This window comes from Dromiciops gliroides, chromosome 2 (assembly GCF_019393635.1).
Source record: "Dromiciops gliroides isolate mDroGli1 chromosome 2, mDroGli1.pri, whole genome shotgun sequence".
Taxonomy (NCBI): domain Eukaryota; kingdom Metazoa; phylum Chordata; class Mammalia; order Microbiotheria; family Microbiotheriidae; genus Dromiciops; species Dromiciops gliroides.
In genome coordinates, this window is record NC_057862.1 from 31,556,934 (window position 1) to 31,572,230 (window position 15,297).

General features: G+C 47.2%; 1 protein-coding gene across 1 annotated transcript in view; it reads left to right on the forward strand.

The window, feature by feature from the left end:
* The first annotated feature begins 420 nt into the window (after window positions 1–420).
* Window positions 421–15,297, forward strand: part of STOX1 (storkhead box 1) — a 69,941-nt gene continuing 55,064 nt past the window's right edge. The window contains exon 1 of the mRNA XM_043986174.1: window positions 421–862. Coding sequence (XP_043842109.1) covers window positions 457–862 — 406 coding nt within the window. The 5' untranslated portion in view covers window positions 421–456. The remainder of the gene's footprint in view (window positions 863–15,297) is intronic.

Here is a 15,297-nt window from a genome sequence, read left to right on the forward strand (position 1 = left end):
CCTGAAATTTTGGGTTCAACGTTCCGACATTCTAGATTCTAAGGTCACCATTCGAGGCTGAAGGTTCTAACCCTCCTAGTTCTCAGGGCCACGTTCGGGGCCCTTTCCCGAGAAAGGGGCTCCATTTTCCTTCTGCCGACCCCCGTCAGTCCCCACCCCCAATGGACTTGTGGCTCCCGCCGCAGCCCACTTGCTTGTCCTCCTCCCCTCCCCCCTCCCCCGCCCCGCCCCCCGGCTGGGGCCTTCGGGCCGATCCTTGCTCATTCCCATCCCAGCCCCCGCCCTCAGCCCGGCCCCCTGGAGCCCCAAACCCGGGCCCCGCCCCCAAAGCCGCGTTCCCTAGGCAGCCGCCGCTGCCGCCCAGTAAGCGGATCTCCGGGCTGCAGGCTGTGCGCTGCGGGGCGGCCGCCGGAGCGGGCTGGCCCGGGGCTGCGCAGGGGCTGCGGGCCAGGCGAGATGGCGCGCCCCGTGCAGCTGGCCCCGGGCTCGCTGGCGCTGGTGCTGTGCCGCCAGGAGCGAGAACGGGGTGCTGCGGGGGCACCGGCCGAAGCCCCGGAGCTGGAGCCCGGGGTAGGCGAGGCGAGCCTGGACGAGCTGCTGCCCGCTGGGATCCCGGGGTCGCTGGAGGCGGAGGATGGAGAGCCCGGAGGCCGTGCGCTCTTCCGCGCCTTCAGGCGTGCAAACGCGCGCTGCTTCTGGAACGCGCGCCTGGCCCGTGCAGCCTCCCGGCTGGCCTTCCAGGGCTGGCTGCGGCGCGGGGTACTGCTGGTGCACGGGCCGCCCGGCAGCCTGCAGGTGCTGCGAGACGCCTGGCTGCGCAGAGCGCTGCGCCCGCCGCGGGGCTTCCGCATCCGCGCCGTGGGTGAGTGAGCCAGGGAGGGAGGGCGGGGGGCGGGCGCGGCGCGACCCAAGCTGCTGGACAGCGGCGCTGTGGCTGCGGGAGGCGGGAGTGGGGGACCAAGGACACGAGTCCCTGTGGACTGGCGAGGGGGGAGCGGGGAGGACAGACAGGGGCTCCAGAGGGCGCGAGCGGCTCGGCTGGGCTCTGGATCGCAGGAGAGCTCTCTGGAGAGTGGCTTAGGCTAGTAAAGAAGGGAGCCTGCTCGACTTCGCTTGGAACCCCCGCCTGGCAAGCGCCTCCCTCCCCCTAGCGCAGGACTTGTCCCGTTAGGTGGTGAGCTCTCCGAAGAGCAGCCCCCGGGACCGATCTAGTTGGGGCCCTCCTATAGACACCAACGCCCATTTGACTTTGCGAGCAAAGAGAAGCCCCCTTCACGGCTCCCTTGGGTGGGCGGGAGGGCAGGGTGGCCTTCCAGTCTCACACAGCTCTTACCAAATGTTTTCGTTCCCTCCACTCCCCATTTGGTTCAGAGCTGCGATTTCATCAGAGTAGGGAACTTCTGGTTCCTTGACTGGAGGAAAACTTCGCCACCCGAGAAGCCTGGCAACTAATGTGCAAATTATTAGTCTCAGAGCGCTGCCTGGGCGCCGAGTGGGGCAGAGGGTCACCTCTGGCAAAGGCTGGCCTTGCGCCGGCGGTCCCCCTCCTGCTGGGTGCAGAATCGTGATCTTAGGAGTGGCTGTGCGGGGCGCGCAGGGAATGTTTGGTAAATGATTATATTTTATTTCTTCTATGCATATGAACGGCAAATTCTCCTTTTATTTCCTTAAACATTGAATATGGAGAAGGCTTCTGAAAGTCAAGGGGTTCAGAGAGTGGAAGGTTGGGTCCCCTACACTACTGTAGGCGATTTACTATAGTTTGAAAGAGTTCAGTTCAAATGAGGCAAAAGCCTCGCGCACTGGAATTTTGTATAGGTTCAGGGGCGACTCGAGGGCTTCTCTGCAGACAGTCGGGAAGAGGATGGGATTGGTCAGTTTCCTCGGTAAGGGGTTGGACTAAAGGAGTTCTAAATCTATCCGTAGACAAAGCTTTTTTATTGTTCCAAAAATCATTTCATCGATATCTTTTGTTTTTTCCGTCACCCTGATATCTGAATATATCCCTCACACCACTCGGGGAGCCATCCCTGGTAACAAAGATTCCCAAATGAAGAGAAAAAAAGGCCACAGTCACCAAGACTGACAATAGATGAAGTGTTCTTTAGCCATGCCCCCCCCCCCCCCCCCCCCCCCGTCAGCGGAGGGTGGGAGGGAGTTGAGGGAGTTGCATTTTCTTAGTTCTTCTCAAGGCCAAGTTTGGTCGTTATTATCATGCTGGAAAGAGTGCCTTCTTTTCTTTTTCTTCCCAACATGTATTTTGGGGTCATTTGTAGTTTTGTTGCTCTGTTTTGTTTTATGTTATGTATGCCAATCACTCCTACTTCTCAAAATAAAACATTAAGTATAACAATACAGCCACCTCATCTGAAAGTACACACATTTTTCATCTGTAACACTCCTTTGCTTTTAAAAAATGAACAGAAATTGATTTTCTTTTCATTTCATTCCCCACCTCATTGGGGATAAAAAGGAAAAAAAAACCTTTTCTTGTGTCAAATATGCATAATCAAGCAAAAGATAGCCCTCCCATGGCTGCATAAAAATACATAAGCCTCTGCACACCCTAAAGCCAACATCTCTCTGCAATCCTGGAGTCCTCAGAACTCTCTCTAGACTCCCTCCGATCTGTGGTCTCTTGCCTGTGGCTGTTTCCACTGAGGGTGTAGCTAGCCCATGTGTGCCTTCCTACCTTCCTGGGTTCTTGTATGAACCCTGGAAATCCTGTAAGTTGAAGGCACTCCCTCCCTAGTGTGCTGACAGCCTCCCTTGGGGTCTTTGAACATTCCCTGGGTAGAATTGCAGCATTCAACTGAGTGTGTCTGTTTTTCCTCCATCTCACTCCAAGGCTAGTCTCTTTCTCTCCTCAGAGGGTGATCTTCCTGGCCACTACCTTTTTACAATATATAGCTATACGCTGCAGCTTTCCTGCATTCCTCTGTTACCCTTCAAGTGGTCGGAATTCTGATTTTTCAGAGACTTTTTGTGTTCTGGAATTCCCAGTCTTGCTTTTTTGTCTTCAAATCACATTGTATTTGTATATCTCTTCTGCCCCCTTATTTGGAAGAATATAAACTCCTTGAAGGCAGGGCCTGCTTCCTCTGTATCCCCAGTGTCTAGAACAGAGTAGCCTCTTAGGGAATACTTGTTGGCTTGGCTTGGATTAGGATTGGGGCACCTCAGGGTGCTAAACTGGTACTGACCTGGCTCCAGGGTTGTTTGGAACCAAAGGCTCTGGGGATGGAGTCTGTGATTGGTTTAATTTTGGACAGAACTGGGTGACGATCACCAATGCAGGACCAACACAGGAAGATGGAGGAGACTGGGAGCTTTGCCCCAAAGCCCCACCTTCTTTCTCCCTTGACTGTGCTTAAAGCTGGTATTGTTCAGCAAAGCAAATGAAGTAGCTGCCTTCCTGACAGCTCGTCAGCTAAACAAACAAGGGAAAGGGGCTCCCAAATGACCATTCTTTGAGTTCAAACCCTGCCTTTTTTTCCTTCCCTCCCTCCCTCCTTCCTTCCTTCCTTCCTTCCTTCCCTCCTTTCCTCCTTCCTTCCTCTCTCCTTCCCTCCCTCCCTCCCTCCTTCCCTCCTTCCCGCCTTCCCTCCTTCCTTCCTTCCTTCCTTCCTTCCTTCCTTCCTTCCTTCCTTCCTTCCTTCCTTCCTTCCTTCCTTCCTTCCTTCCTTCCTTTCCTCCTTCCTTCCTTCCTTCCTTCCTTCCTTCCTTCCTTCCTTCCTTCCTTCCTTCCTTCCTTCCTTCCTTCCTTCCTTCCTTCCTTCCTTCCTTCCTTCCTTCCTTCCCGCTTTCCCTCCTTCCTTCTTCTCTCCTTCCCTCCCTCCCTCCTTCCTTCCTTTCCTCTTTCCTTCTTCTCTCCTTCCCTCCCTCCCTCCTTCCCTCTTTCCTTCCTTCCTTCCCTCCCTCCCTCCCTCCCTCCTTCCTTCCTTCCTTCCTTCCTTCCTTCCTTCCTTCCTTCCTTCCTTCCTTCCTGAAACAGCTGTCAGTTGGACTTTTCTTGGAGTATATTTGTGCTTTGTTGGCACACAGAAAACAGTTGCTCTTTTTCCTTGAGTCTCCCTTCCAAAGGGTCATTCTTGCTTGTGCAAAATATCTTTGGACTGGATTCCCAAGCAAAACCCTGCCTTTGGTCCTGTGGGTCACAGAACACAGAATGGCAGAGCCAGAGGAGGCTTAAGAACCTAGAATGGCAGAGCTGAACGGGACCTTGGGACCCAGCATGTCAGAGCTGGGAGGGACCTTGGGACATATAGAATGTCAGAGCTGGAAGGCCCCTCAGAGACCACATCTAGTTAAACCTTCTCCTTTCCAGAGGTGTTGACTGAGGTTTGGGGAGCTGCCGAGTTTCCTGCAGTGAATAAGCCCACATCTTTGGCTCAGCTCTGTCCAGAGCTCTTTTCCCCTGTGTTGCCTGAAATTTCAGCAAGTTTCTCTTATTGATATTTCATTTGTTTGTTTGTTTCTGGGTTTTTTCGGGGCAATGAGGGTTAAGTGACTTACCCAGGGTCACACAGCTAGTAAGTGTCAAGTGTCTGAGGCCGTATTTGAACTCAGGTCCTCCTGAATCCAGGGCTGGTGCTTTATTCACTGGGAAACTTAGCTGCCCCTCCACCTGTTGATATTTTGATACCATCTCTGCATGGATTTATGACTGTAGTTAGTTTAAAGGCAGCTTGTTAACGAGTCATCAGTTGTACCAGTTCTGGCTTTGGAGGCACTGTGATGTAGTCGGGAGAGCCGGGACTTTGGCGTCCCAGGACCCAGATTCAAATCAAAGTGCTCTTACTTTCTACCTTTGGAGATGTCTTTTTTTCTCTGCCTGGTGAGGGTCTGGAGCTGGATTATCAGGCATCTGTCTCCCTAAATGTTGTCATACTGTGATTCTCTCATCCAGAAGAGTCTCACTCCCTCTTTCTCTACACGTTTCCTAAACAATTCCCTATTTCAGAATTTACAGTGTAAAAGGATGCCTGGGTCCACATCTCATAGATCCTCCTCCTGCTTTACAGCAGTTCTCCCCACTTACGCCTGTCTTCCCTCCTCCCCAACCCTTTATCTGATGGCTTTCTTGTTTCTCTCTGGTTTGAATTAGCAGTCCAGGTCTGGTGCTTCCAATAATAAATGGATACACCGAGTGCACCAGTGGGGGAGGGGCTGTGCTTAGGGCGAGATAATGGAGGAGTGGATAAATCACAGGCGATAGTGACTACATGACATAAGGGACCAGTTAGGCAGTGGCAGCCTTCAGTCTCTTGACTCTATTCACTGACATCTGAAAGCCACAAGGCAACCAACAGGCTTCTAATCCCCAAGTCCGATGCTCAGAAATAGCAAAACCAGTGATAAGAGTTGGCATTTATATGTATTTTGGGCTTTGTACTGCCCTTTACAACCATGAGCTCATTCAAGAGTCACTGCAGCTCCGTGGGGGTAGGTACAACAGCTACAGTATTATCATTCCCATTTTGCAGATGAGTGAACTGAGGCTCAGACAAGCAAAAGGACTTACCAGTAGGTCACCCAGCTAGAAATGCTCAAAACTAACTTCAAATCCAGATAGTACCTAACTTTACCTTGACTCCCCCGTACAGGCAAGCACCCCTGTAGGTACTAAGTATTTATTTCCATGATGTAGTAAGAGGCATTTAGATGCAGGGGAAAGAGGACAGGAATGGGAGTCAGATGACCTGGGTTCAAATCCCACCTGCTGTCACTTTTTCTTTTTTTCTGGGCAAGTAAGTGTCAAAGTGAGACTGGATTTGAACTCAGGTCCTCTTGAATCCAAGGGGGCACTTTATCCACTGCGCCACCAAGTGCCCCCCGCCAAGTCACCTTCCCTCTTGAGACTCATCATACTGGCACCATTTAACTCATGGGGTTGTTGAGAGGCAAGGGAATAGAGTGGATGGAACACTGGAATCCAAGTCTGAAAGACCGGGGTTCAAGTCCTTCCTCAGATCCTTTTTAGCCTTGTAACCATGGGCAAGTCACAAAACTTTTGGGCAGGTCTCCTTTTCCTCACTTGTAAAAAGGAGGGGGGTGTTCTTGATGCCTTCTAAGGTCTCTTCCAGCCCTAAATCTGTCCCCTCACTTTAGAATACTGTAGGAATTGGAGTCAGTAGTCCAACCCTCTCCTGTCAACATGAGAAAAGGCAGAGCTGGGGAGGTGGAGTAACTTGGTCAAGGCCATACCACTGAGAGGGGGCACAGACTGGATTCCAAATCTGAACTCCCTCCTTGCTGACATTTCTTGGACCGAACTGAACTCCAGAGCAGGACATTCTTGCTTTATGCAAAAGAAACAAACACGCCCCCCCCCCCAATAGCTAAAGCCAACACATCAGTACGGAAAGAGGGAGAAAAAAAACGAGCCCGAATTCTGTACACACCTGGTGCTGTTGCTCTGTCTCTTAATTTCATTCCTTTGGCTGTTAATCTCGGCCTGATTTAACCAGGCATAAAAGAATTTGCATGCTGGAGGGTGTTAATAGTCAACCAGGCTGTGAGGGAGGAAGAAGAGATCAGCCTTCTCAAGCTCTCAGCGCTAAAAAACCCAACCCAACCCAACCCAACGAAAGCAAAACAAATCCAACATTAAATTCTTAGTCATACGTTTGGTTCTCTCTCTCTCCCTCTGACCCTCTCCTTCCCAAAGATCCACCTTTTATAGAAAAGATTTTTTTTTTGAAGGGTATAGCAAAGACTTTAAAAAAAAAGAGGGAGAGGGGAGCAGTTCAGCAACATTAACCAACACAGCAAAAAGGTCTACTCTTCACCTACAGTGTTCCTCACCCATATCCCCCACCTTGATAAAGAAGAGAGAGCCATGCTTTTCCCTGTCTCTCCTCTGTGGCCAACCTTGACCCATATAATTTCAAAACATTGGCTTTCTATTGTTTTGTTGTTCTTTCCATTTATACCATTGTAGTCATTGTTTCTTGGTTCTCTCATTTTATTTGTTTTATGTTAGTTCCTAAAGGTCAATCAGTCCACAGGCGTTCATGAAGCCTGCCCTTTCTTCTACATATTTATCAGTCATCATTTTGATAGCACAGTAATAGCCCATTCTTTTTGAGTACCACAACTTCTTTAGTCATTTCCCAACCTGTGGGCATCCACTTGTTTTCCAGTTCATTCTTTTTTTTTTTTTTTTTTTTAGTGAGGCAATTGGGGTTAAGTGACTTGCCCAGGGTCACACAGCTAGTAAGTGTTAAGTGTCTGAGGCTGGATTTGAACTCAGGTACTCCTGACTCCAGGGCCGGTGTTCTATCCACTGTGCCATCTAGCTGCCCCCAGTTCATTCTTGCTATAAATATTTTGGTACATATGGTACCTTTCTTTTTGTCATTGATATCCTTGGGGTTTATGCCCAGCAGTGGGATCTCTAAGTCAAAGGGCTCCTATATTTTTAGTCACTTTAAAAAGAATAATTCCAACTTGCTTTCCAGAATGGTTGGACTAGTTTGCAGTTCCACCAACAACGCATCAGTATGCCTGTATCTCCATAACCTTTGCTTTTTATGTACTTTTGTCAGGGTTCTACTACCACCTCCCTGCAGTTGTGCCTGAAAGAATAGAAAACTGAACAGACATCGTGTGTAGTCATTGTTCCTGACTTCCTGATCTGGATTCATTCTCCCCAGTTCTTTGGTGTTCTCTGGGCCTGAGACCTCAGGAAGCTTTCAGTGCAGCCTAATACATAAAACCTTCTGTAGGGACAAAGCACAGAACACAAACATTGTCCTACAGGGTGAGTCGCCAGAGTGTATCTCCCAGCTCCGAAAGTCTCCTCTGGCTCAGTCTCTTTCTAAAACACTCAGCCATCATCAGGCTCTCCACGTTCATGGAAATTTAGAGTTGGAAAGGACCTTCATGTTATAGGTGAGGAGATCATGAGCTCTGCAGTTAGAAGGGACCTTAGAGAGAAAAGCACATTCCCTATTTGGGGAGGGGAAGCTTCTCAAGGTGATACAAGTAGTAACTGGTGGATGAAGATCTGACTTCAAATCAAGTTCTCTTTGCTGCCTCAGAGAGGACAGAGCCTAGTGCTCTTGTTAGGACTATTGGTAATGGCTGCTGCCTTCCTGTCCCTCAACCCAGTTGCTCTGACTCTCTTGTACTAACACCTGGCTTCTGGAATGGATGGAGGCAGAGGTCCAGGTAACATGTGCATCAGAGCGCATTAGATGTCAGAAACTGAAGCTCAGAGAACCCCCATCAGGGCCTTGACCAAGGCCACACAGAGAGTGGATGAAGGACCCTTCCCTCAGTCTCTTAGATCTCCTAGAGTCTCTCAAAACTTAACTCAAGCACCGCCTTCTCCACCAGGCCTTACCAGATGTCCTCAGCTGATGGCGGCTTCCCCCTCCAAACTACCTTCTCTGTAAGGATAGGGACTGTTTCATTTTTGTCACTGTATCCCCAGTGCCTGGCACTTAGTAAGCTTGTTGTTTGATTTATTAAACGATAAGAGCTGGCAATTGAGGACTCCTGAAGTGGACACTCCCAGCAGCTCATGGTGGAATTGAGATTTCACCCAAGTTTAGTGATTTTATTTTTTCCTCCCTAACTTCAAACACCCTTTGGCAGTAGCTGATTGTCAGTTGCCCCTAAAAGAAGGGACCTACGAGGTACGTTTCCATGATCTTTTATGCTCTGGTCCCCAGAGTGGTTTTGTTTTCATTCACCCACCAAAGGGGTGGTTCTCAGGATCTAGAGGGAGACAGCTGTGAACTGTGTGCCCTCTGATGTGTATGAGCTCTTTGTTTGCAGTCAGGAGGCGAGAGATAGAGAGTGGATCTTGGAAATCTGATGGCAGAGTAAAAAGGACTGACAGTCTCTGTGAACTGTGGGTCTGACCTCTGTCCAGGTGGGGGGAAGTGCTGCCTGTACCTCTTGGGATTTTTGTGTTTTTCCCTGAGTCGGGTGAGAGGATGTTAGCCAGGGTGTGGGTGGGTATGCCAGTGAAACACCCAGAAGTCCCACCATGGAATTGGGAGGCCTTTGGATTGGCTGAGAGTGACCCTGAGATTGTAAAATGGATAAATGAGCAAGGTTTAGGGCTCCAGAGTAGGCAACTCCCAATAGGGGGGTTTGGAAAGATACCATTCCCTCTGGGGCCTGGTAGGGGCTTTGAGACCAGAGAGGAGGATGGGGATGAAGCTAGCCAGAGAGAAGTTTAGTTGGAGACCCAGTTAGCTGGGGCGTTTAGGCTTCACCTCTTTAGGGTGGGTAGAAATTGTTGGTACAAAGTTTGCATTTTCCCTTCAACTCTATTTATTTATTTAAAAAAAATTTTTTTTCCAGTTACATGTAAGGGTAATTTTCAACATTTATTTTCATAAAATTTAGAGTTCCAAATTTTTCTCCCTCCTTCCCTTTCCTCCCCCCTCCACAAGACATCAACCAGGTTATATATGTACAATCCACAAGTGCTCTTTTTATCAGTTCTTTCTATGGGGGTAGATAGTATGCTTCATCAGTCCCTTGGGATTGTCTTGGATGATTGCATTGCTGAGAGTAGTTAAGTCATTCACAATTGCTCATTGAACAATACTGCTGTCAATATGCTGTAGGGCCCAAATTTACTATGTGGAGTGTAAATTAGGTGACTCGCCAAAATATTGGGGTCCTGGAAATAATGAGGAACCTCTAAAGTTCCCTCCCCTTTGAACTGCCCTTTTATATATTTCTCCCAGGACAATAAAAAGGAGCCTTACAGCTTCTTTTCCACAAAAGGATCAGATTTTATTACTTGGGAATTAATTAAACAACAAAGGTAAAATTAATTAAAATCAAAGATAAGGAAATAGGGAAAAAGAAATACAGATAAATTCTCCTAACTCTAACCTAATTCAATCCCCAGATCATTCCCAATTAAGCCAATTCAAAGGAATGCAGGGTTTTTGTGTTCACTCACCACACCTGAGACATCTACTAGTTTCTTGAGCCACCAGAAAACCTAGGAGAGAGAGCGTTCCAGAAGCCACTCCACCTCCCCTCAGCAAGCGTTCAATCTTCCTCTCCCAAGAGGGGAGGACCTTCAAAAACTTCCTATGAAGAGGTTTCTCCTTCTGACCTCAGTAGCATTCGTAACTTCAGGGTGGGCCAGGTGTGGCCCCTCCCAAATGAGTCAGCTAAACTCCAATAATTTTTACCACAATGCACAATGTCCTCTCAGTTCTGCTCACTTCACTATACATCAGTTCATCAGTCTTTCCAGGTTTTTCTGGGATCATCCTGTTTGTCATTTTCTATAGCACAAGACCATTCCACTACAATCATATACCACAACTTCTTCAGCCATTCCTCAATTAATGGACATTCCCTTGATTCTCAATTCTTAGCCACCACAAAGAGTTGCTATAAATATCTTTTTACACTTTTCCCCATTTTTTCTTTTTCATGATTACTATTGTTAACTGTTTTCCTTCCATCCTATTTCCTTCCCCATGATATTTATTCTGTCATCCATCTTCTTTCATCCTATCCCTCTTCAAAAGGAATTTGCTTCTGTCTGTCCCCTCTCCCAATCTGCTCTTCCTTCTTTTGCCCCTCTCTCTTTATCCCCTTCCCCTCCTATTTTCCTGAAGGATTAGAGAGATTACTCCACCCAAATGAGTGTGTATGTTATTCCCTCCTTGAGCCAATTCTGGTGAGATTGAGGTCTTTGAGCCAATTCTGATAAGTGTTAGGCTCATTTACTGCCCAGATTAAATAGATTACTCCACCCAGTTGGGTGTGTGTTAATCCCTCCTTGAACCAACTCTGATGAGTTTAAGGTCTTTGAGCCTTTTCTGATGAGTGTAAAGTTCATTTACTGCCCTGTTCCTCCCTCATCTCTTCCCCCACTCCATAAGCCCTTTCCTGTTTCTTTCATGTTGGATTTCACCCCATGCTACTTCTGTCCTTCCCCCTCCCCCAGTGCATTCCCCTCACCCCTCAATTTAATCCTAAAGATGTCATCATGGGGCAGCTAGGTGACACAGTAGACAAAGCCTCACCCCTGGACCCAGGGGGATCCCAGCCAAAACCTGGCCTCAGACACAAGACAGTCACCCACTCACTGTATGATCCCAGGTATATCCCCCAACTCCAATTTTTTATAGTTCTCTAGGGTCTTGTATTTGAAAGTCAAATTTTCCATTCAGTTCAGGTCTTTTCATTACGAATACCTGAAAGTCCTCTTTTTCATTAAAGTCCCATTTTTTCCTCTGAAAGATTATGATCAGTTTTGCTGGGTAGGTGATTCTTGGTTGTAATCCCAATTCTTTTGCCCTCTGGAATATCCTATTCCATGCCCTCCAGTCCTTTAATGTAGAAGCTGCTAGATCTTGTGCTATCCTGACTAGGGCTCCACAGTACTTGAATTGTTTCTTCTTGGTGGCTTGCAATATTTTCTCCTTGACCTGAGAGCTCTGGAATTTGGCTATAATATTCCTGGGAGTTTTCCTTTTGGGATCTCTTTCAGGAGGTGATTGGTGGATTCTTTCCATTTCTATTTTATCTTCTGCTTCTAGAATATCAGGGCAATTTTCCCTGACCATTTCTTGGAATATGATGTCTAAGCTCTTTCCTTGATCATGGTTTTCAGGTAGACCTATAATTTTCAAATGATCTCTCCTTGATCTATTTTCCAGGTCAGCAGTTTTTCTAAGGAGATATTTCACATTGCCCTCTATTTATTTATTTATTTATTTGTTTATTTATTTATTTATTGCTTTATTGTGTCTTGGTTTCTCATAAAGTCCTCACCTTTCTCTGTCTGCTCATCTTACCTTTCTTTTATTTGACTTTTAGCTCTTTAAAGTGGGGCACTGTTTCTCACAAGTTTAAGAAGTCCCAGGTGGTATGATTTAAGGAGAATCAGGTTCTTCACTTGTCTGGTGTGTTCCCTGGTCTGTAGATGACCCTAGACCAATTTGCTTTGTGTGTTGTGGTTGTTAGCTCTGACGAGACTGTGCCCCTCCCCCACCTGGGCCACTGCTTCTCAAGCCTACCTCCTGGTTCCCAGTAGGGGTGAAAAACCCAAATTCTGCCTCGGCACCAGCATAGACCCTTGTAATCTCCCCCCTGCCAAGGGCTCAGCCCTCTCACCAGACTATGACCTTAGTTCCAGATGACACTGGTGCTTCAGCTGATTCAGAGGCTCTGGGGGTCTCTTCCTCTGGTGAGGCCTTCCTGCAACTGGATCTGTGTCAGGGTGACTGTGGGGTTGGGCTCCACTCCTGTCTCAGCACAGCAGCTCCCTCCTTCTGACCTTCCAAGCCGTTCTTGGTTAGAAGATGATTTCAGCACATTCTTCTGTGGGTTTTGCTGCTCCAGGTATTGTCTATGGCATTATTTGGATGTTTTTTGGAGCAATTGTGTCATGAGTTCGAGAGCTCACTCCCCTTCAACTCTTTTTTTTTTTTTAGTGAGACAATTAGGGTTAAGTGACTTGCCTAGGGTCACACAGCTAGTGTTAAGTGTCTGAGGCCAGATTTGAACTCAGGTACTCCTGACTCCAGGGCCGGTGCTCTATCCACTGCGCCACCTAGCAGCCCCCGCTTCAACTCTTTATGTTACTATTTTCTCTTTCAAAGTAACCATTGGAGGCATGCTGGTATGGTCCGGAATTTGTGGTGACCAAGGGTCAGAGGGGGATGGGGTGCTAGACTATGGTATCCACTTATGGATGGGGCTAAAGAAGAGAGAACTGATATAGGAGGATCTGAAGTCAGAAGATCTGACTTCTTTAAAGCTTGGCTTTCTTACTTCCTTATGGGAGGCAGCATGATGGGAGTGGTCAGAGCACTAGACTTAGATCAAAGAAGACCTGGTTTGAATTCTGCCTCCAACATTATGAATAAATATTATTTCATTAATCCTCACAGCCCTGCAAGGCAGGTGCTATTATTCTCATTTTATAGTTGAGGAAATTGAGGCAAACAGAGGTTAAGTGCCTTGTCTAGGGTCACACAGCTAGTAAGTTTCTGAGGCTAGATTTGAACCAGGGTCTTCCTGACTCCAGGCTCAGCATTCTATCCACTGTATCACCTAGCTGTCTCATAGAACTAAAGTCATTTTTTTCACAACCCTTATTATAGATGGGGAAACCGAGACTCAGAGAGAGGGAGTAATCTGCCAAGGGTCACAAAGATAGTAAACAGCAGAGTTACAATGTGAAGCCAGGTCTTCTGACTCCAAAAAGTACTCTAGAAAGCCTTGGAGTCGAAGTAGAAAGAGTTGGCTCCCACAGGACCCGGGTTCAGATTCTACCCCTGATGTTGAGCATCTGTATGACCCTGGATAAGTCACCTTAACTTCCCTAGATCTTAATCTTCTCATCTCTAAAAGGGGGAGATTGGATTAGATGGCCTCAAAGAAGCTGGCGAGCTTCTCCTTATGCCCTCCCAGCTGACCTGGTCAGCAGGGGGCTAAGGTCAGATCCTTTGCCGATCATAAGGGTTCCCATTGCTGCAGCATTAAGGTTTACAAAATGCTCTAGGAAGGTGAAAGATTAATGGCAACAGCTCGCAGAACAGCTACTCAGGGAAAACACATAAAAACAGCCACTTGGCCAAACAAGTTTGTTCCCCTGTCCTCCCCTGAAATTTATAGCTGGGTTGTCTCCCCACCTCAGGCCTTTGTCTTCCAGTCTCCCGTCGCTTCATAAAAATGTCGGAGGCACCTGGAGAGCTCATGTATACCATTCCCTTCAATTGCCCTGATTTGTCTTTTACTCCATATGTTCCCATGTGTTTGAGGGGAAAATGGGTTTTTCGTTAAATCTGGAATTAGTCCGTTTTCCCCAAGGTCTATTTCTGGAAGAGGAATATCCTCTTTCCATTGGTCCAGAGGTGACGTAACGGAGCAGAGCCCCAGCCCACCCTGAAGTAGCATTGGGTTTGTGTTCACATTCCAGATCTTCTCCTTATTGTCTCATATGATCTTGGATAAATCATTTCCTTCTTGGTATCCATATCTGTAAGATGACAGGTGGTTGGTCTAGGTGACGTTTGAAAAGCTCTCAATTGCTGTGCTAAGCTCTATCCTGCCCATGTCCCAATTTCTTGTGATTTGCTACTCTGGGGGCTGGTCTTCCTTCTAGGTAGGTGAGGCAGTTTCCTGTCCCCCACCCACCTCCCAAATTTGAAGTGCCTTCATTCTTTAGTGCTTCAGGGGATCTGAGATCTCCTCCATGGTGGATGATCTTTCTCCAGTGTAGCCAGAAACCTATCTGAGCCTTCTTGTCCTGTGTTTGTCTAGGGTTTTCCATAAATGTTCCAGACATGAAGACAAAATGGCCGAATTGGCCTCATCAAACACAAGATTCTTCATCTCTGGCTATCTCCCAGCTAACATCTTCCCAAATAGGAGGTTGTTACCATTTTCTTCTGGTCATGTGTGGCCTTTAGGATTGGGACATACTATATGTATGCCATCACACTAGCTTTTTTTTGTTTTTGTTTTGTTTTGGACTTTTCAACAAACATTTATTTTATTTTCCATTTACATGTAAGGGTAGTTTTCAACATTCATTTTCATAAGATTTAGAGTTCCAAATTTTTCTCCCTCCCTCCGTCCTTCCCTTTCCTCCCCCCTCCACAAGATCATAATCAGGTTATATATGTACAATCCACGAGTGTTCTTTTTATCAGTTCTTTCTATAGGGGTGCATAGTAAGCTTCCTCATTAGTTCCTTGGGATTGTCTTGGATCATTGCATTGCTGAGAGTAGTTAAGTCATTCACAATTACTCATTGAACAATACTGCTGTCACTACCCACAATGTCCTCCCAGCTCTGCTCACTTCACTATACATCGATGTTCATTAGTCTTTCATGGTTTTTCAGGGATCATCCTGTTTGTCATTCCCTGTAGCATAAGTCCATTCCACTACAATCATATAACACAGCTTTTTCCATCATTCCTCAATTGATGGACATTGCCTTGATTCTCAATTCTTAGCCTCCACCAAGAGTTGCTATAGGGGCAGCTAGGTGGCGCAGTGGATAGAGCACCAGCAATGGATTCAGGAGTACCTGGGTTCAAATCCAGCCTCAGACACTTAACACTTAATAGCTGTGTGACCCTGGGCAAGTCACTTAACCCCAATTGCCCCACTAAAAAAAAAAAGAGTTGCTATAAATATTTTTTGTACAATTTTTCCCCCTTTTCTCTTTTTCATGATTACTATTGTTAACTGTTTCCCTTCCATCCTATTCCCTTCCCCATGATATTTATTCTATTATCCATCTTCTTTCATCCTATCACTCTTCAAAAGGGATTTGCTTCTGTC